The sequence below is a fragment of the Triticum aestivum genome, chromosome 6B (genome assembly GCF_018294505.1).
Source record: "Triticum aestivum cultivar Chinese Spring chromosome 6B, IWGSC CS RefSeq v2.1, whole genome shotgun sequence".
Taxonomy (NCBI): Eukaryota; Viridiplantae; Streptophyta; class Magnoliopsida; order Poales; family Poaceae; genus Triticum; species Triticum aestivum.
This window is the reverse complement of record NC_057810.1, coordinates 237,730,455-237,749,668: the sequence shown is the minus strand read 5'-3', so window position 1 is coordinate 237,749,668 and position 19,214 is coordinate 237,730,455. Positions and strand designations below refer to the sequence as shown.

General features: G+C 43.6%; 2 protein-coding genes across 3 annotated transcripts; one reads left to right on the top strand and one right to left on the bottom strand.

Moving 5' to 3' along the window:
• Positions 1–1,645: 1,645 nt before the first annotated feature.
• LOC123136767 (mitotic spindle checkpoint protein BUBR1) lies at positions 1,646–4,517 on the top strand. Its single transcript, XM_044556256.1, has 11 exons — positions 1,646–1,946; positions 2,078–2,137; positions 2,300–2,444; positions 2,524–2,681; positions 3,127–3,205; positions 3,284–3,350; positions 3,436–3,493; positions 3,584–3,746; positions 3,929–4,014; positions 4,095–4,178; positions 4,268–4,517. Exons 1-11 carry the CDS (start codon positions 1,720–1,722, stop codon positions 4,326–4,328), a joined length of 1,188 nt encoding a protein of 395 aa, XP_044412191.1. The 5' UTR covers positions 1,646–1,719; the 3' UTR covers positions 4,329–4,517.
• A 2,029-nt stretch (positions 4,518–6,546) lies between these two features.
• Positions 6,547–15,543, bottom strand: LOC123136766 (brefeldin A-inhibited guanine nucleotide-exchange protein 1). 2 transcript variants are annotated; one of them, XM_044556254.1, is made up of 12 exons: positions 14,405–15,543; positions 12,950–13,267; positions 12,028–12,358; positions 11,507–11,929; positions 11,140–11,432; positions 10,785–11,058; positions 9,577–10,079; positions 9,166–9,487; positions 8,685–9,033; positions 7,947–8,590; positions 6,960–7,727; positions 6,547–6,882 (listed from the first exon to the last, which is right to left on the bottom strand). In XM_044556254.1, the coding sequence occupies exons 1-11, from the start codon at positions 15,385–15,387 to the stop codon at positions 7,119–7,121; spliced, it is 5,049 nt and encodes a 1,682-aa protein (XP_044412189.1). In that variant the 5' UTR covers positions 15,388–15,543; the 3' UTR covers positions 6,547–6,882; positions 6,960–7,118. The 2 variants fall into 2 exon arrangements, with proteins under 2 accessions (XP_044412189.1, XP_044412190.1); XM_044556255.1 differs by having other exon boundaries at positions 6,547–6,874.
• Positions 15,544–19,214: the final 3,671 nt, after the last annotated feature.

Below are 19,214 nucleotides of genomic sequence, written 5' to 3'. Positions count from 1 at the left end.
CTGGATGGGACATCGATGTAAAAAAAAAGAAAATAAAGGACTGTAGTGGACATTGGAATAGACTTGGTAATATATAACTCAGGAGGGACACGCTCCTTTACCCATCAAATCCTTTGATTCTCTACTAACATACGTTTTCCTTTAACTTTTTTCCTTGAAGTTAGATTTGCATTTCTTTATGTTTTTGACTGATTACATAGGCCAGGACACACATGACAGCAACATTTATGCTTGGACACCTAATGAAGTAAATACAAAAATTATCTTCTGGCGCCGCTGATTTCGGTTTATACGAGTATAATAAATCAAGTACACCAAAACATAGGCATTTACATATCATGGCCACATGGTCTTTAATTGCTCTCAATAAAATTGTTGTTCTCTATCAGTAAGAAGATGCCATGCTTGACATCTCTGAAGATGTTTTTTACAGAAGTCTCTGAAGATTGTTATGTTGAAGGTGGTACGAAGAAACGATGCAACCATCTTATACATCCTTTTAACCCGAACATTGATGCCATGGAGAAACAAGAACAATTTCATCCAGATAAAATTACTTTGGAAGTGTTGCATGTACGAGATTTTTTTTTGTTTGATAGCACTGCAATGGTTAATTTGCCTGCTTTCTAAATATGTTTGACAGCACTGCAATGGTTACTCTGGAAATGTTGCCTGCTTTCTAAAATGCTTATTAAATATGCAAAATATGTTCGCATAATTAAAAAATGATTTATACAGTCAAACAAATGTATGTTCCATTTTAAATAATGTTTCATGAGTTTCCAAAATGACATTGTTGAAAAATGTATACAATGTAAATAAAATGTTTGTACAACCATTAAAAAAATTGTACATAACAACTGAAAGAAAATTTTTGGAGATTCATAAAACATTTGTGACATTTTAGAAAAAACATACAATGTAAAAAATAATGTTCCCTTAGGTTTAAAAATGTTTATTTGGATTAAAAATATACAACTTCTATTTGGAAATATATTACTGTATTCGTAAAAGTGTTAAAAAGATGTACTGAAAAAATGTATATTATGCATTTGATAATTTTCCAAAGCATATCATAAAAATGTTTCACATGTGCTTAAAAAAATAAAACTGAAAAGAAAAAAGAAACATAGAAAACAATAAAGAAACAAAAGAAAAGCAAAAGCATAATTAATAAATAAATAACGAAGATAAACAATTAGAAAACAAAGAAACCAAAGCAAAATGAAGAAAAAATGGAAAACTGAAGAAAACCAGTGTAAACAACAAATAAAATCAAAGATAAAAAACAACTAGAAAACCAGACCTACACGAACCTACAGCGAAGAAAATAATAATAATGAGAAAACAAAAATCAAAATGAATAAATAAAGGAAAAGCAAACAAAACCGATGAAAAAACATATATAAAACCGAAGAAAAAAAAGAAAATGAAGAAGAAAAAAACAGGGAAAACCCGACAGTGCGGAGGGAAGGAACCTCGCTACTGGGTGGGTCGGCCTCTACAGCGCGCGCGTGATGCTTTCGGCTGCATTAAGAAGAACCATACATCAGGTGGGCCGGAGATCTGGGCCCGTACCTTTTTAAGCCCAAAACCGATAAGAGCCCAGCCATTGTATATAACCCAACCTGAGGAACGCCCCCGCTCCTCAACGCAACGGTCCAATCGACGAGTTTGAAACCTACCCTCTCCCCAACGGTCGGCTTCGGAGCGGCACACATGGCGGTGGCGGCGGCGGCGGGAGACCTGGCGGTGCTTGACGCGGAGACTCTGGCGCTGCTGGGGGGAGGGCCCGATATGGCGCCGGTGGCCGTGTGCGGCGAGTGGGAGACCTTCAAGGAGAACGTGCGGCCGCTGAAACGCGGGCGGAACGTCGGCCTCCTCAACCAAGCCCTCAAGGCGCACACCGACCCCGCCCAGCGTGCCGCCCTCCTCGCCGAACGCAGGTACGGCTCTTTCTCAGCACGGACTTTCGTGATTCTTGGATTTTGTTTTTATTTTACTTTCTGGCCCGGGTTTCTTGGACAAGTGTCTGATATTCTTGCTTGTACGGTGTTTGATGAATTGACTGATCCAGGAGGATGATCGAAGCAATAGAAGAGTACCAAGGGGAAGATCCGCTCCAGCCATGGGTAGAGTAAGTTCTACTTGATCCATCCTCCCCTTTCTGCGCATGGTTTCTTCGATGGAACTAATCAGGAAACGCTAGCTGGAACTTGGAGTGCAAAGGTTGCTCCTTGCATCGATTTCTACAAGCTCGGTGCTCATAGCTCCTCTGCTCCGCTTTGCCTGTGTGCAGCTGCATCAAATGGGTTCAGGAGTCGTTCCCGGCCGGCGGGGAGTTCTCAGGGCTGGTCGTGATCTACGAGCAGTGTGTGCGTGCATTTTGGCACGATGAGCGGTACAAGGATGATCTCCGGTACCTCAAAGTCTGGTTAGAATATGTGAGTTGCTGACTGAATTCGGCTTGATCTATTTTGTACTTCCGAAGCGTGTATATTTGACCTGCAGTTTGGTTTGCAGGCTGGGAACTGTTCGGACGCTGAGGTGATATTCAGGTTCCTGGAGTCCAACCGGATTGGTGAGGGCCATGCTGTTTTCTACATTCGCTATGCATTGCTAATGGAGTCGAAGAACAAGGTTAAGAAAGTTGACGAGATCTTTAATCTTGGAATAGCTAGGTGAGATTCTTCTTATGAGACACTGGCACTTCTATGTTCCAAAGGTTCTTGGATTTGGGATTACTTTGTAGATTCAAGCACTCGTAAAAATATGTCTTACAGGATATTAGTTTACTAAGACCAATTGCTGATTTCGTCTAAAAATACCAATTGTTAATTTGATAGTCTGAGAGTGTCGGTGTAGATATTTGTTACATATTAGTTTCCAGTCTGCAAGCGATCTATCCTAAATTTCCTGGAGTCCTGTATTTTACTGTTCTTTCGGTCTAGATTGTATGCACCATTACACACTTTACCTACAGAGTACTACTTGCCTCTCTTTTTGTACATTGAAGGAATTGTCTTATGATTACCTCATTTCTCTTCCACTAACTATGCAATTGTGTATATAATTGACTGGGCTGGTGAAATTTTATCCTTGGGTTGTTCATTCTTTTTCCATCAGGAAAGCAAAGCCTGTGGAGAAGTTGGAAACTACATACAGGGCATTTCTTGGGAGATCAACCAGAAAGAAGGAACACGAGGTGCTCTATTTGTGATTGCGACCTCTTTTTTTTCTGATCTCCACTCTTTGTTGAATCGTTTATTATCTCTTGTAATAGGATGATACCGCAAGTGATGATCCGCCCGTACGCAAATTCGGTAGTGACTTGAACCGTGGTGAAACTAGTAAGTGTATTGTGCTATACTGTCGTTCAGCGTAAAATTCAAGTAACTGGCTGGGTATAAACTAATCCTGAATTTGATGTGGCAGGAGGTCAGCATGCAGAGAATTCCCACATGTTGGCAAAACCTAGGGTAAAGCTGCAAAGGTTAGTACCATTAGCATGTAATCAAACAAGGTATCTAGCCAAACCAGGAGGGTTTCTTGACTAACACTGATTGTATTGGCACATTCGCAGAATCGATGTTAATACACCGATTTCAATTTACAAAGAGAACCCATTGCCAAGTCAGGGCCTTGAGAGAGCTAGGAGCAAAGACAGGGCGTGGAACACCCTTGGAACACAAGCAGATAGAAACAAAGAAAATAACATGATGCCTGCCAGATGGACCTCGCACAAGGTATTTTTGTGGAGCCACTAGAATTCTTTAAAGAACAAATTCAGATTACTTCCGTGGTAGTGATACTTTTCTGAAGGGCGGACTACTATCCTCTCAGTAAATTTAATTTGAGATAATGGAAGAGAGACTGTCATGTCCTCTTCCGTTCAGTTATAAACTGATGATGACATTTCATTGAACAGATTCCACCAAAGGTAGCAGCACGACAAGCAGTTCCGCCAGCTCGTGTCAGCTCCATTGAGGTCTTTGTAGATGAAGAATGTGCCGAGTATGTTATACGACATCCTTAAGTTATCAGTTTTATAAGAATGTGCCGAGTGTTTCTAAATTCCCTTTCGATCATCTTAGGGAACCAGCCCCGCCTCGAGTGCCAAAGAGTCCAAAACCATCTGTTCTGAAGCTTAGGCAAGCAACAAGCAAAAACCTTAAGAAGTAAGAACAGTTTACTGCTGCACTTTTCGTTTCCACATACTATGTTTTCTTTGTCAATGTTTGACCATACTGTTTTCTTCTTTGTACAGGGAATCAGAATTGCTTAAGGAGAATCCGCTGCGCAACTTCCCGCTGAGCAGCCTTAGATAATTAACAGTAATATTGTTGACGACTTGTTTGAATCTGTTCCTTTATGCCAAATAAGCTTTAGACTCTAAAGCTTATAGATGCACCAAGCATTGTAGGCTCGAATCGATTGTTGTGGTCCGTGTACACTAGTTTGATTGATTAATCCTCATCGAGGTGAGGATTGAATAAAATCTTCAGTTTTGTCACGAATTGTTGAGGATCTTGTTTTGTTCGGATGTCCGTAAATTGCATAGAGAACACAAAGTAATTTGATCTTGCCAGCTTCTAGTGGCACTATCTCTTTATTTTGTCTGAATAACCAGAGATGTCAAATCGTTGTCGAGACAGCCCGATTATTTCCTAGCAAATAAAGAACCTTGAAGGCATTAGATTCTCCAAATAATACGCAAGTGCCATGACAAAACAAAACGTGACTTGATGCAAGTGGGTACATGACACATTGGATCAAGCTGCCATTGGCAACAGCTCGCATGACCTTTGTTTGCTCGTATAAAAATTAAAAAGCATGATTTTCGTCCATGGATCTCTATTACATTGCTGCAAACTTTCTCAGGTCCTGTCAAGGCCCACAACAGGGTACAGAAGAAGAAGAAGGCGACGAAACCGATGCCATCATTGTTGCCATTTGGGCCTTGCTTCCTGAAGGGTCTTGATGCATGCAGGCAGGCAGGACGGGACGTATCAGGCGTGTGAAAACTCACAGGCCCAAGATTCTGAATAATTTGTGTGCGTGCGCGCGTGTGTGGTTGTCCTCTTAAAGCTATTATTATTGTATACTCTCCATCTTGCTGAGTTAATTAACTATAACAAGCATGAACGAAACCGTGGAGGGGCACACGGATTTCGTTCGGATTCAGATAGCGGTGCAATCTACTCCGTACAATGCATCAGCAGCAGGCAGCAGCCCGGTACACGACAGGATCAAGGGCGCACAGCATGACATGACGAGAGCATTCCTCCGAAAGAGGATGGCGCCAAGAGAAACTTTCCAGGCGAGTAGTTTATGCAGGCGATAACGTATTAAAAACAGCGGCTCTGGCCGCACCCTTGCGTCACACAATGTCTTACTTACTGTACCACCTGACCGGCGCCATTTTCCATCCATAAGCCTTGAGCGAACGAGAAAACGACGGGCAAACACTCGGCGCTTACCGGTGGTGCGCCTGCGCCACGCCTATATAAGAGGCCGCGCACACATGGTGGACTTTACATACACAACACAAGCTCCGCTCCGTTCAGGCCAGTAGTAGTAAAGGTACCAGGTGCAGCCACCCGATGGCGATGGTCCATGAGGCGAGGCAGGGCCGGCGAGGGCGCCGGGTGCGGCACGTCCGGCTGGGGTCGCTGCTCCGGCTGCGGGTGCGGCTGTTCCGGCTCGCCGGCCTCGTCGTCCGGTGCATGGAGGAGCTCAGGTGCTGCCCTGGGATCAGGAGGCGGCCCGCGCCGAGATCAGCGGGACGGCCGGCGCCACTGCGGGGGAGGGAGAGCTCGGCTTCCTTCCATGCCGACCAGGCCATTGCTGACTGCTTGGAGTTCATCAAGAGGTCCTACCTGCAGCAGCAGCAGCCTGTGCAGGATGACCACCATACGACTTTTAGCTCGTAGTGGACTCTGAAAACGTCTTATAAAAAGAAGTTACAGAGGGAGTAGTTAGTTAGTACTTACCCTTCTGATGGTGGGTGCACAAGTTGACTTTGTATATCTCACTTTTGCTACCTGCTGCCACTTTCTTGTAATGCTACTCCTGCTTATTTCAAACATGGACAGATGTTCTTTCTTACGCCCAAAAGCAAATGAACAGATGTAAAAAGGCATGTCTGGAACTGATTCCTGTCACATTCCTATAAGAGAAGAAAAAAAAACTACCAGAATAGTTAATGTTCTGTGCCATCGAAATGATATTTTCTTGGTCAATGCCTTGAGCGTTGATGGCTCGTTGGGCGGTAGTTTTCAGCAAGGAAGTCGGTGAACTTGAGTCATGGATAGTGATCCAAGTGTGTATATATATCCAACCTTCGCTTTCCAGAGCAGTTAGCTACTTAGCAATAACACAAAAGAATTACAGGATGAGAGCAGCTTGTGTCATACACCTACCCTCCCTTTCAGAAATGTCTATTTCGTTTTAAACCGCATTATTCATCTATTTGGTTTAAGAGCTAAATCCTCATGTTTATGGCCATGTAGACACGGTGATCGCAATTCAAAGATGGCAGAAAGATTGGGAAAAAGGAAGAACTTGATAGATGAGACTCTTTATTTTAGTCTTGGTTCAAAAGAAAACCCTATACAAGGCTGTTGTCAAAAGGGAAAAGAAAGGCTACATCCCCAAATTTTGGTCACTGGTGAACACCCTTGTAGAAGTACTCCATAGCTGCTGATGCAGGACCTCCAAGTCAGACATGCTTTGTTGCAATATATCCATTTGTCTTCAATGCCAGCGGCGTCGACGATAACCCCCACAAATCGAAATTAATGTTAGGAAAGAAGGGCAAATGCCCTTCAAAGGGTCTCCTCCCTCCAGGTATCTGAGTCGATGTTACATGATGCTGCAACACTGATAAGAGTATATTAATATCCTGCTCTATGCTTGAAAATAAGTTGACGTGCCAAGAAACAGGAAGAGGTTTTTACCTTCAACACCAGAATGCTGGAGGAACAGGTTTGAATCATTTACGGCACTGTCAAGCTGTAATCTTTTTCTTATTCCATATTTCTATGTAACCATCAATCAAGTTATCCTACCATGTTGGGAGTGACAAAATTGTACAATTGGTGAACCATCAATATAAGCTATACTGAAATATTGGGGCCTATTGATGACTGAAAGACATCATACAGTGCAACTTGAACCTCTCTAGAGCTATGCTCGCAGCGAACGAGATTAGCTAATAAAGGGAAAAGGAGGGGCAAATTCCTCCTAAAGCACTCCCTCTCTAGACCACCAAGTAACCGCATTACATGAAGGACCAACGGGGTTCTCGCAGACAGTTCCTCTTTCTTAGCAGCGGATAAAGGCAGCGTCCAGTGTACAACTGGATCTTTACAAGAAGCATCCTTCGATTGTTCCTGACCTGCACAGTTCAGATACTTCCGTAGTATTTTCACAGAAACAAGCATAATTTGTGACTCAATGTTCATTTCTCGTGACAAAGATGGGTTGTCGTGAAGCAAAGCTTGCAGAAGTTTGAGGTAGCTCTGGTAAGACTCATTCTCGAAATGGATGACTGCCGGCTCAGATATCTCCAGAAGGGAGCATGCTTTGTGGAATTTGATGTGCAAAGCAGATTCAGAACTCACTTCACTTGCATGGGACGTAATGGCTGATAGCATCTCCAAAATTATGCCCATATGCTCAGCACAGAAGGATCTCCTGTGTGTCTCATACAACTTAACAATTCCCTGGAGAGAAGCCACAGAATGGTGAGTGTGATCTTAATATAACTATTGGCATGTCGAACACAAAACATGAAGGCAAACTTCGTGTCGTATTTTATTTGTTCTAATTCCTATTTTGTTTGGGTGTGCAATTAAAGCGGAGTATTGAACAAAATTTACAAAGAAAGACATGATATACAAAGCGATCAGCATCGAATTAAACTGGCACAAGGTTTGAAGCACCTGAACAATTAAGAGTTGTAGAGACATATGGTTCTTCATCTTGACAATGGCATAAGACGATGTTTCCATATTAGCTTCCTCTTCATCCTCTATGTCAGGATCTGAATATTTCTCTGCTTCAGAGTAAGACTCGTTTCTTTCTGGAATTTCAATATTTTGCATCATCTTAACTATTTTGTCAAAAACAACCAATGTATGTGCTGCTGATTCTTTAAAGCATAATAAGATCTCTTTCCATTCGTCCCTGGAGAGTTTGCTTGCAAGCCCTTCTGTTAAACGCTGAAAAACAGACATACCAGTGCTAGCAGATTGTCTATAAGCGCTTCTGATAAAACTGGTAACAACAGAGGTAACTCTAGTGAGTTCTGGCCGCATCACATCAAAAAATGTAACATACAGATCCACTAAACATTTCACAGCCACTGTTTTAGTTTCAAAATTCCATGAATCATCCTCAGTGCTATCACTTTGACCATTGGGTGTACGGATTTCACCATTAAATAGAGGATAAATAACAGATCCAAAGATATTGGTCCAGAAGGACTGAGAGAAGAGTTCTCCATGGTCCTTCAAAATGTCAAAGAGTACTTCTACTGCACCTTTTCTGATAGTTGGCCGTGTGTCGGTTGTCAATCTAGCTAGACCTGGAAAAGTGAAAATTCAAACAAGAACAATATTACGGATGTGATGCATTTCCAAACTAATATAGCAGTCTCTGTGAAAGAAAAGGTAGCCTACCAGCAAGCAAAGGAACCCAGAAGTAAACATGATCATCCTTGTGCACTATGGCATTCCCCTCTGAAGAATCCAAATTATTTGATTGATGGTCGGTATCCTTGTCATGACAGACAAATCCTTCCTCGGCAAGTTTCACAGCACAGAACCGAAGAAAAGCAATAGCATTGAGACTGGCATCGCTGCTAAATTTACTACTTGTGAATGTAATAAGACATTTAACACAATCAGTAAATGTTGTGGTTTCAGTCTCAGTTATGTATGGAAAATAGTCCCGGACAATCTTCTCCATAGTCTCAAATGCTAACAGAACAATGCTTTTTCGATCATCAGCAGCAGCCGCAGTAAAAACCTGTAAGATAAAACGTCATAAATATTAAGTGGTAAACTAGGAATGTTCCATTTATTTGTCGAACTAGCTTCTATAAAGTTATGCTACAATAATCAAGGCAAACTAAGAATAACCATAGAACACCATACGCACCGTGAAAACGCTTTTCCATCCTGATTTTATATTGTTAACACGACTCAAAACCATTTGGGAGACACATCGAACCACAAGTTCTCGTACTTCTGAAGCATTGCTCTTCTGCATAACCACCGCAAAAGGTCGCAGGAATTCATTCTGGAAATTATAATTTGCTAGTTCTTCTCTTTCAAGAAATTTCATGGCTAGCTGCCTCAAGGAGTCCATAACGAATATTGCCACAGAAAGATTTTCTGACGACCCAACAGACACAAAGAAATCAGATAGAACTTTCCAAATACGAGACCACACCAAACGTATGCGGTTCATATTGTAATGCCTGCACAAATCATGCTCTGAGTTAAAACACTTCAGAAAGTGTTGATGACGTAACTTTATTTCTGGAAATAGGTGTTGCAAAAATCTTACGCAATTTCCACTATCTTCGTTAGGCAGAAGATACGAGGATCTGTAGGTGATTGCAACTCTGTGATTGCGACCTTGCAAAGAGCTTCCACAAAAGCAACAATTGCATTGCTATTTAATCTTTGGCTATGAGCAAATATATGATTCAACTCAAAAATGCCAATCTGGTCTAATAGATTAATGTTTGATATGAAGTTGTTAATCTGGTCAGGAGTAACTAAAGCTGAGGCATTATTTTTTGCTGTTGTGCTGTCATAAGAACCGCCTCGAACAGCAGCCATGACAGCTGGATTCTGAAGAGCATTAGTTCGTTTTGAGGCTGTATTGGTACTTGATTTCTGTGTTTTTTCTTCTGAATCAACCAGAGGTACTGTCAAAAAGGAAGCATCCGTAGGTGCCCCTTCTCCAAGAAGATGCAAATGCTCAAACCGTGAAAGACATGTTAGCACATGCTCCCAAGCTTCCTGCAAATAATCACCATCTTCGATTGCAATGGATATTATAGCCTGTGAAAAACATTAAGTAGAAAAATTATGACTCGTTATAAAATGGACAAAGAGACTCATACTAGATTCAAGTATTACTTCATACATCATTGACAATAAATGATAGCTTAAGAGTATACGTATGATACAGTGCATGGTGCACCTGTGCAAGCGTTCAATACTTCGATAAGTTCAAGCTCCTACGTACTTCTGAAGTCATCAAAGTGTGGCATCAACAAAAATTAAGAGGCTACATAGGCATACACAATTTATTCTTGAAAATTTCAATATAGTGCAAGTATGGAAAACAAAGAATAAAGTGGTGAAAAAGAACCAAATAATGGGAGAAAAAAGCCTCTGCAAAAAAAAAAGTTTGAATAAGACTCATAATGTACTATGGTATTCCTTCTGCTGCATAATTTGACGCATACAGTTTGAAAGCTCTGTTGACAAATGTAGAGTGTGCACGTAAATGTATTTATTCATTACCACCCAAACAAAGTATTCTCCATCACCTTTCAAAAGCAACCTAGATTATGTTCTCTCAGTGTTCTAAAAAATGAACCACCTCATTTATCTTTGTACAAACTCAAAATACATGCTAAACTGATCAACAGAAGCCGTGCCTGATATGCCTTGCATAATATGGTCCTTCTAATCATGTTATGCATTGGTCAAAAATTGCAAAAGAACATCAACGTACTGCTTAGCCATTCAAGTTCCTACCTTCACAGCATCCACATTCTTCTGTTTCATGTCTGCCACACAATGAAGGTATGTGAACTTGGCTACAGATGTCACAAAGGCATCTCTTTGCGTCTGCATGCACATTACGGAGGTGACATGCACTGCGTATCTGAATCCCTGCAAACACTGCGACGTTGCAGCCTTATCATCACATTGGTCAAGCGTCATGCTGAATGCAGCCATCATAGGGGCCCAACAAACCTCCATCATGAATCGCAAAATGGTTGTATCGGTAATAACATAAAATACAGATCTGCATGTAGCACAAGGTTGAATTAATTGTCTAGCAACAGATGCAAAACTATTGTCTATAGCAGAGTATTGTCAGTCTTACTCTGATTTCGCGCTCTTTGCTTTGAATTTCTCCTGTATGTTCTTGATGAGCAAGTCATTTGCTCCAAGTGCCTTATCTTCAGCCTGCTTCCAGTTCACAAGGTTTATAATATTGTCTAAGCCCAAGAGCTTCATTACACTGCTAGGTTGCTTGTTTTGTGGAACTGATGAATCAGCACTCATTTTGATCTCATTTTTTACAATTTGGTCATACAATGTACTCAGATAAACTTCAGGCAAATCCTTTCCATCATCAATTCCTCGGTTGTTCCGAATGAAGTCAGATCTAGACATCTGCATAAGGAAAACCCTATCAATGAGCATGCATGTTATTACTGACAACAGATGAAAGTAATCATTTGGCAAACCTTATCCTTGACCATCATATTATGAGCATCAGTATTGAGCATGATTACAGAATAAGCAAGAACATATGCAGTATCTGCACTGGTAAAAGAATTCGGGTTGCACTTGCAGTATCGTTCAGCAAACTTTTCCATGACCCGGTCAATTTTCTGTGCTTCCCCAGGCAACCTGAAACCTCGCAGGTAATACCTAATGGCTTCACCGAAGTCAATACCTTCAAAATTCAGTGCATCGACATATGCATGCATAACTTTGATAGGGAATTCATCTCTTTCACCCAAATAGTCCCCAATCATTGTTGCATTTAAACCAGCAGTGTTTCTCAAGAAAGAAGCAACATCTTCTGGGGATTGACCTATTTTCTTGCATTTAATGAGAAAATCAATACCCTTAGAAGGTTTTCTGTTAAACATGGAAATTCCTTTCTGCAGGACGAAATATAACATCAGTAACTAAAATGTGCTCCCTCAAAACACACTACAGGTGGAGAGAATATAAACTAAGCACACAAACATTTACATACCTGAAGTTCTATTTTATAAGCACGACGTTGCTCAAGTGAGGAAGCATCAGATGTATCTGGGCTATAAGAGTCAGATTGCAGTTCATAATCAATTCCACTCCCATCTTCTCCAATGTTAGGACTGTCTAGCGAATTTAAAGAGACCTCGGAAATTTTGGGTGAAAAATCACCAATTCTCAACTGTTGGTCCATCCATGAACCCATTGATTTGAGTATGGTAGCAAGGCACTTGACTGACTCAGTCCGAAATGTTTGGTCTTGGACTGGGGTTAATGTTGTTGTGGCTCCAGGAGTAACCCCGAGAGCGGTCTTTAGAAGTCCATTGACAATCCTGCAAATATCTGCTGGAATTAGAAGTGCTTTAATATGTGATGAAAAGAGAGAGAACCACAATTTTCACAGAACTGTGCTCTCAGCTTAATGCAAGGCTACCCTGGCCCTCTATTGTTTATCATTTTTTTTATAACTTGCAACAAAAAAGGAATTTACTACTCATCAGCAAGAAATTTGCATACCTTCCGAAAACATTTGGTGCATCAACATCACAATCGTAGCTCACAAAGATATCAATAAGAACCTTGTCTTGGTAGTGGCTAAGCTAAGACTACAAGGTTCAGCTGAAGCAAAACACATACTCACTCCGTCGAAAAAGCATGTTCGGACGGAGAGAGTATTATTTTTCTGGGTTCTATGAGAGTAAACTGATACTGAACTACCGCTCGCTTACTTGCTGATCAAGTAGGTCATTTCCACTTACTCTAAGCATAGAAGGAAGAAGATTGAAAAACTAACAAACAAATTGTCTTCAGCCCTACTTACTTGACTTGGCCCATGAAACTAGGTTCAGCCCTCTATTGTTTTCATTTTTTATAACTTGCAGCATAACTGGAATTTACTACACATCAGGACGATATTTGCATACCTTTCAAAAATATTTGGTGCATCAACATCACAATCGTAGTTGACGAAGATATCAATAAGAACCTGAGATTCTTTACAGATGTCCTCCAACAAATTTAGAACTGTCATTTTCTGCAGAAAGCTGGGCTGATGGACATTCTCAAGAACCCTTAGGACAAGCATGGGAAAAAAAATTCCAATTTCTTCTTTCAGCCCAGATCTAAATCTTGACAGCAAACCCACAAATATGGAGCACAAAAGCTGGAAAATACTCATTGCTGACAAGGCACTGTTTTTCAACAAGGACAAACAAAGATACTGCTTGATTGCTCCAAGGTACCTGCAGGAAAAGAAAAAAAAACTTCAGTATTTAAGTTTAACTCTCTTGTCAAGATCACACTAAAATGGGATGTTCCTTTATAAAAATAACTAAAGAAAACCTAGTAAGCTCTCCTACATAATTTTATATTGACCAGAATTTGTGTGAATAACCATATTCATATCCTGCATGTACAGGTACAATCACAACCTCAACCACACAGGGTTTTGATTGTTCTGTTGGAATTATTCCTTCCCATTTTCATGGATACACGTTCATAAATGTTAAAAGTTCCATGTATGCACTTGCAAGAAGTTCGCTGAACAAAGAACATATTTTTGCCACCGCCATTTCTCTACCTTGTGCTAGATGATGAACATCTTCTATTATACTACTACAAAATAGTGGAGTTCGGAGAGCAGCGGCAGTGGTGGTTACTTACTGCATTCAGTGCTCTCACCCTCCTTCAACCATCCTAAAATTTCTTTATAAAAAAAAGGAAGGAGAAAATACCTCCAAACAAGCAAATACTTCAACACAAGTCATGGCATGGGCCAGAACAAAGCATGACCATTGGTGGGCACTGGGCAGGCAAAGGGTGTGGCATAGGACGCTCACAGTGGCAGAGGCATGACACAAGCTGGGCTGACATCAGCCAAGTGTCACGGCGGGGCAGAGGGCATGGAGTAACGAGTTGGCACATATGTTTTTCCATACCAAAATATGGCACAGACATCACACTAGTTCTGTTGAACCTCCATAGCTATATAACCTTTAACTCTTTCAGCAAGGATTCAAAGTCTTGTAAATTTGCATCTATTACCATAAACCAATACCATATTTTCTTTCCCATGCCACATTATCATGTTGATTATACGTACCACAAAACTCATAAAAACATGTTGAGAGATACATAAGCAAACCACACCTGGATCAAAATAAAAATATACCCTAATAAAAGAAAAGGTGTGAATTCATGAGCTAGTACTAGTGTATGTTTCTACATTGCCTATTTTATGCCTTCCTTCACATAGTTATTTGAGCCATCAACACTCTTCCAATTGACTGCAGTAATAATATTTGTGTTGATAGATAATGCAGTAAGTTAAATTGTTAAAAATGCATATAAAGGGAAACAAGAGCAATTTGTGATCATACTTTTCATTGATTCTCCAGAATGGTCCAGCATTGTCCACAACCATCTTGAGCAACTCGAGAGACAACACCTTCCCCCGCAACAGCACCTGGTCCTCGGGGTTATCTGGTGTCGAGAACTTCATTGATAGCTTGCAGAGGTTCTTGAAGAGTGCTAACCCATCCTCCCTGATCTTGCTCATCCCCTCATCATCCTTCTCATCGGCCTCAGCCATCGCCACCGGGGTCCCTGGCTCCGGGACGTCACTCCCTTCCATGGCATCATTTATAAACCCCTGTGCCACCTGCACGATGCCGGAGTCGTTGAGGCGGTGATCGGACACATCCATCATGTCCGTGATGGACACCGTCGGCACGCGCACGTCCATGGAGTCCACCTCCACGCGCGCGAACACGATGACCAGCACCTGCGCGAGCGCCAGCTTGGCGCACATCTGATTGGCGCCGCTGCTGCTGCTAAGGTATATGTTGTAGCAGGTCTTGAGCATTTGGCCGAGGCCGTCGCCGCGGATGGCGATGGAGGGGCACCGCGCGGCGGCTAGGAGCACGCGGAGGGTGGCGAGCTCCATGGCGTCGTCGTTAAGTGCGCCGCAGGAGAGGACGGCGGTGAGGAGCTTGGAGGCGGGTGAGTCGTCGGCGGCCTCGCCGAGGTCGCCGAGGAGGAGGCGGTGGTAGAGGAGCTTGGCGACGCAGTCGAGCGCGGGGTCAGCGACCTTGGGGGAGGCGGACTCGAGCGCGAGGATGAGCGCGTGCAGCGAGGCGGCGGCCGCGGCGACGGGCAGGCCGAGGAGCGGCGAGGGGTTGGGCGAGGTCGGGTCGGGCGAGTGGTAAGAGGAGGAGGAGAGGAGGTCGAGCGCCGACTTGGCCGCGGCGACGAGCGCCGAGTGCTTCCGCCACGCGGCGTTTTTGATGATGCGGTCGAGCGCGGGGCCGAGCACGCGGCCCGACGGGGTGGAGCCGCCCAGCGGCGCCGTGGGGGACGCCATGGCGGGAATGGGGCGCTCCCGGGGGAAGAGAGAGGCCGCTACGCGCTGGTCTTCGCCGCGGCGGTGGTCATTGGAGGCAGAGAGATCTGAGAGAGGGGGACAGGCCGAGGAAGAGGGGTGGAACAAATGGGAATGCGAGGGAGGTGACCGGTGCGTGCGTGCGTGCGCGTGGAGTGGAAGAGAGGAAGGAGGAGGGGTAGGACTGGGATTCCCACCCCCCACGAGGGCCACTGCGGAACTTTCCTAGCGCGGCGTTACCGAACTAGTGCGGTTTACCACTTTGCACCCTGCGCTATCTAGTACAAGACGCGAGAGTGCCGGTCTCAACTTTTTGCTCAAGCAGGCAATGCAAGTCGGTAGTAATCCAGATTTAACATATGTATTCATACTACTCCCTCCGTTTCCAAATACTTGTCTTTCTAGGCATTTCAAATAGACTCAACATACGGATGTATGTAGACATATTTTAAAGTGTAGATTCACTTATTTTGCACCGTATGTAGTCATTTGTTAAAATCTCTAGAAAGACAAGTATTTAGGAACGGAGGGAGTACAAGATAACATTGCAGTGAAGAAGAAATATTCAATTGTGATAGAAGAGACGTAATGGTGCTTAATATTGATATGAGACCGTAGGCAAAATCAATTTCAGTGTGTTCGTAATACCATAAAAAATAGCCACTCGACAGGAAGTTCGAAACCAAAAGCGCAACCACTCGACAGGAAGTTAGATAGACAACACACCTTGGCGCGAGGTGCCTGTCCTATTGATGTGGTAAAACAGGTAATGATCAAGTTAGTAGGAAGGACCTTTAAAAAATTTAGTAGGGAGCATAGTTTAGCGCATCATATTCAACAGAACAGTATATTTTCTGATTCAACAGAAAGAAGAAACATTCACTTGTATGAGAAGCAAGACATCAAGTTTAACATGGGATTATAAGGCCACATCAAGTTCAGTGTGTCCATGAGACCGCAAAAGCTAATCATTTACACTAAATTCAGTACTTTGATTCCGCCGCCTACCTCCACCTTGATCCCGTCCACGGTCCGAATTTCGCCCCCCCCCCCCGGCGCCCGCGAAGGCGAGGTACTTCTCCACCCCCAGCGCCTCCTCTCCACGACCAAACGCTGCTCCTCCACCACACCCAGTAGCAGATCCTCTGCTTCTACCTGCACATCAAGAGGAGATCAGTTAAGTAGAGTATCAGCAGCAGATCAATTGATCAAACTTTTTCGGCGCCTCTGCTCTGTAGCTACAATATGTTGGAAATATGCCCTAGAGGCAATAATAAAATGGTTATTATTGTATTTCTGTGTTCATGATAATTGTCTATTATTCATGCTATAACTGTGTTATCCGGAAATCGTAATACACGTGTGAATTCATAGACCGCAACAAGTCCCTAGTGAGCCTCTAGTAGACTAGCTCATTGATCAACAGATAGTCATGGTTTCCTGACTATAGGCATTGGATGTCATTGATAACGGGATCACATCATTAGGAGAATGATGTGATGGACGAGACCCAATTCTAAGCATAGCTCAAAGATAGTGTAGTTCGTTTAGCTAGAGTTTTTCCAAATGTCAAGTATCATTTCCTTAGACCATGAGATTGTGCAACTCCCGGATACCGTAGGAGTGCTTTGGGTGTACCAAACGTCACAACGTAACTGGGTGGCTATAAAGGTGCACTACGGGTATCTCCGAAAGTGTCTGTTGGGTTGGCACGAATCGAGACTGGGATTTGTCACTCCGTATGACGGAGAGGTATCTCTGGGCCCACTCGGTAATGCATCATCATAATGAGCTCAATGTGACCAAGTGTCTGGTCACGGGATCATGCATTGCGGTACGAGTAAAGTGACTTGCCGGTAACGAGACTAAACGAGGTATTGGGATACCGACGATCGAGTCTCGGGCAAGTAACATACCGATTGACAAAGGGAATTGAATACGGGGTTGATTGAATCCTCGACATCGTGGTTCATCCGATGAGATCATCGAGGAGTATGTGGGAGCCAACATGGGTATCCAGATCCCGCTGTTGGTTATTGACCGTAGAGGCATCTCGGTCATGTCTGCATATCTCCCGAACCCGTAGGGTCTACACACTTAAGGTTCAGCGACGCTAGGGGTGTAGAGATATTAGTATGCAGCAAACCGAAAGTTGTTCGGAGTCCCGGATGAGATCCCGGACGTCACGAGGAGTTCCGGAATGGTCCGGAGGTTAAGAAATATATATAGGAAGTGCTGTTTCGGCCATCAGGAGAATTTCGGGGGTCACCAGTATTGTACCGGGACCACCGGAAGGGTCCCGGGGGTCCACCGGGTGGGGCCACCTATCCCGGAGGGCCCCGTGGGATGAAGTGGGGAGGGGACCAGCCCCTGGTGGGCTGGTGCGCCCCCCCCTTGGGCCCCCCTGCGCCTAGGGTGGGGGGCGCCTCCACTTGCCTTGGGGGGCACTCCACCCCCCTGGCCGCCGCCCCCTTGGGAGATCTCATCTCTAGGGCCGGCGCCCCCCCCCTTGGGGGCCTATATAAAGGAGGGGGAGGGGGAGGGAAGCCGCACCCTGAAGTCTTGGCGCCTCCCTCTCCCCTTGCTACACCTCCTCCTCCTGCCGGAACTCTGCTGCATCCACCACCACACCGTCGTGCTGCTGGATCTTCATCAACCTCTCCTTCCCCCTTGCTGGATCAAGAAGGAGGAGACGTCACGCTGACCGTGCGTGTGTTGAACGCGGAGGTGCCGTTCGTTCGGCGCTAGGATCTCCGGTGATTTGGATCACGACGTGAACGACTCCCTCAACCCCGTTCTCTTGAACGCTTCCGCGCGTGATCTACAAGGGTATGTAGATGCACTCCCCTCTCTCATTGCTGGATGAACTCATAGATTGATCTTGGTGAACGTAGGGAAAATTTTATTTTATGCAATGTTCCCCAATAGTGGCATCATGAGCCAGGTTTATGCGTAGTTCTCTTTGCACGAGTAGAACACAAATTGTTGTGGGCGTAGATGTTGTCAACTTTCTTGCCACTACTAGTCTTATTTTGCTTCAACGGTATTGTGAGATGAAGCGGCCCGGACTGGCCTTACACGTACGCTTACGTGGGACAGGTTCCACCGACTGACATGCACTAGTTGCATAAGGTGGCTAGCGGGTGTCTGTCTCTCCCACTTTAGTTGGAGCGGATTCGATAAAAAGGGTCCTTATGAAGGGTAAATAGAAGTTGACAAATCATGTTGTGGCTTTAACGTAGGTAAGAAAATGTTCTTGCTAGATCACCTATAGAAGCCACGTAAAAACTTGCAACAACAATTAGAGGACGTCTAACTTGTTTTTGCAGCAAGTGTCTTGTGATGTGATATGGCCAAAGTTGTGATGAATGATGAATGATATATATGTGATGTATGAGATCATGTTCCTGTAATAGGAATCACGACTTGCATGTCGTTGAGTATGACAACCGGCAGGAGCCATAGGAGTTGTCTTTATTTTTTGTATGACCTGCGTGTCATTGAAGAACGCCATGTAAATTACTTTACTTTATTGCTAAACGTGTTAGCCATAGAAGTAGAAGTAGTCCTTAGCGTGACAACTTCATGAAGACACGATGATGGAGATCATGATGTCATGCCGGTGACGAAGATGATCATGGAGCCCCGAAGATGGAGATCAAAGGAGCTATATGATATTGGCCATATCATGTCACTATTATGATTCCATGTGATGTTTATCATGTTTTTCATCTTGTTTACTTAGAACGACGGTAGTAAGTAAGATGATCCCTCATAATAATTTCAAGAAAAGTGTTCCCCCTAACTGT

Bases quoted from the DNA above. Each gene is read 5' to 3' on its own strand.
- LOC123136766 (XM_044556254.1), bottom strand. From the start codon at position 15,387: ATGGCGTCCCCCACGGCGCCGCTGGGCGGCTCCACCCCGTCGGGCCGC. The intron at 11,930-12,027 runs GTATGTAAATGT...TTCGTCCTGCAG, and splicing joins CTTATAAAATAGAACTTCAG to AAAGGAATTTCCATGTTTAA. The intron at 11,433-11,506 runs GTTTGCCAAATG...TTCCTTATGCAG, and splicing joins ATATGATGGTCAAGGATAAG to ATGTCTAGATCTGACTTCAT.
- LOC123136767 (XM_044556256.1), top strand. From the start codon at position 1,720: ATGGCGGTGGCGGCGGCGGCGGGAGACCTGGCGGTGCTTGACGCGGAG. The intron at 2,138-2,299 runs GTAAGTTCTACT...GCCTGTGTGCAG, and splicing joins CCGCTCCAGCCATGGGTAGA to CTGCATCAAATGGGTTCAGG. The intron at 3,494-3,583 runs GTTAGTACCATT...GCACATTCGCAG, and splicing joins CCTAGGGTAAAGCTGCAAAG to AATCGATGTTAATACACCGA.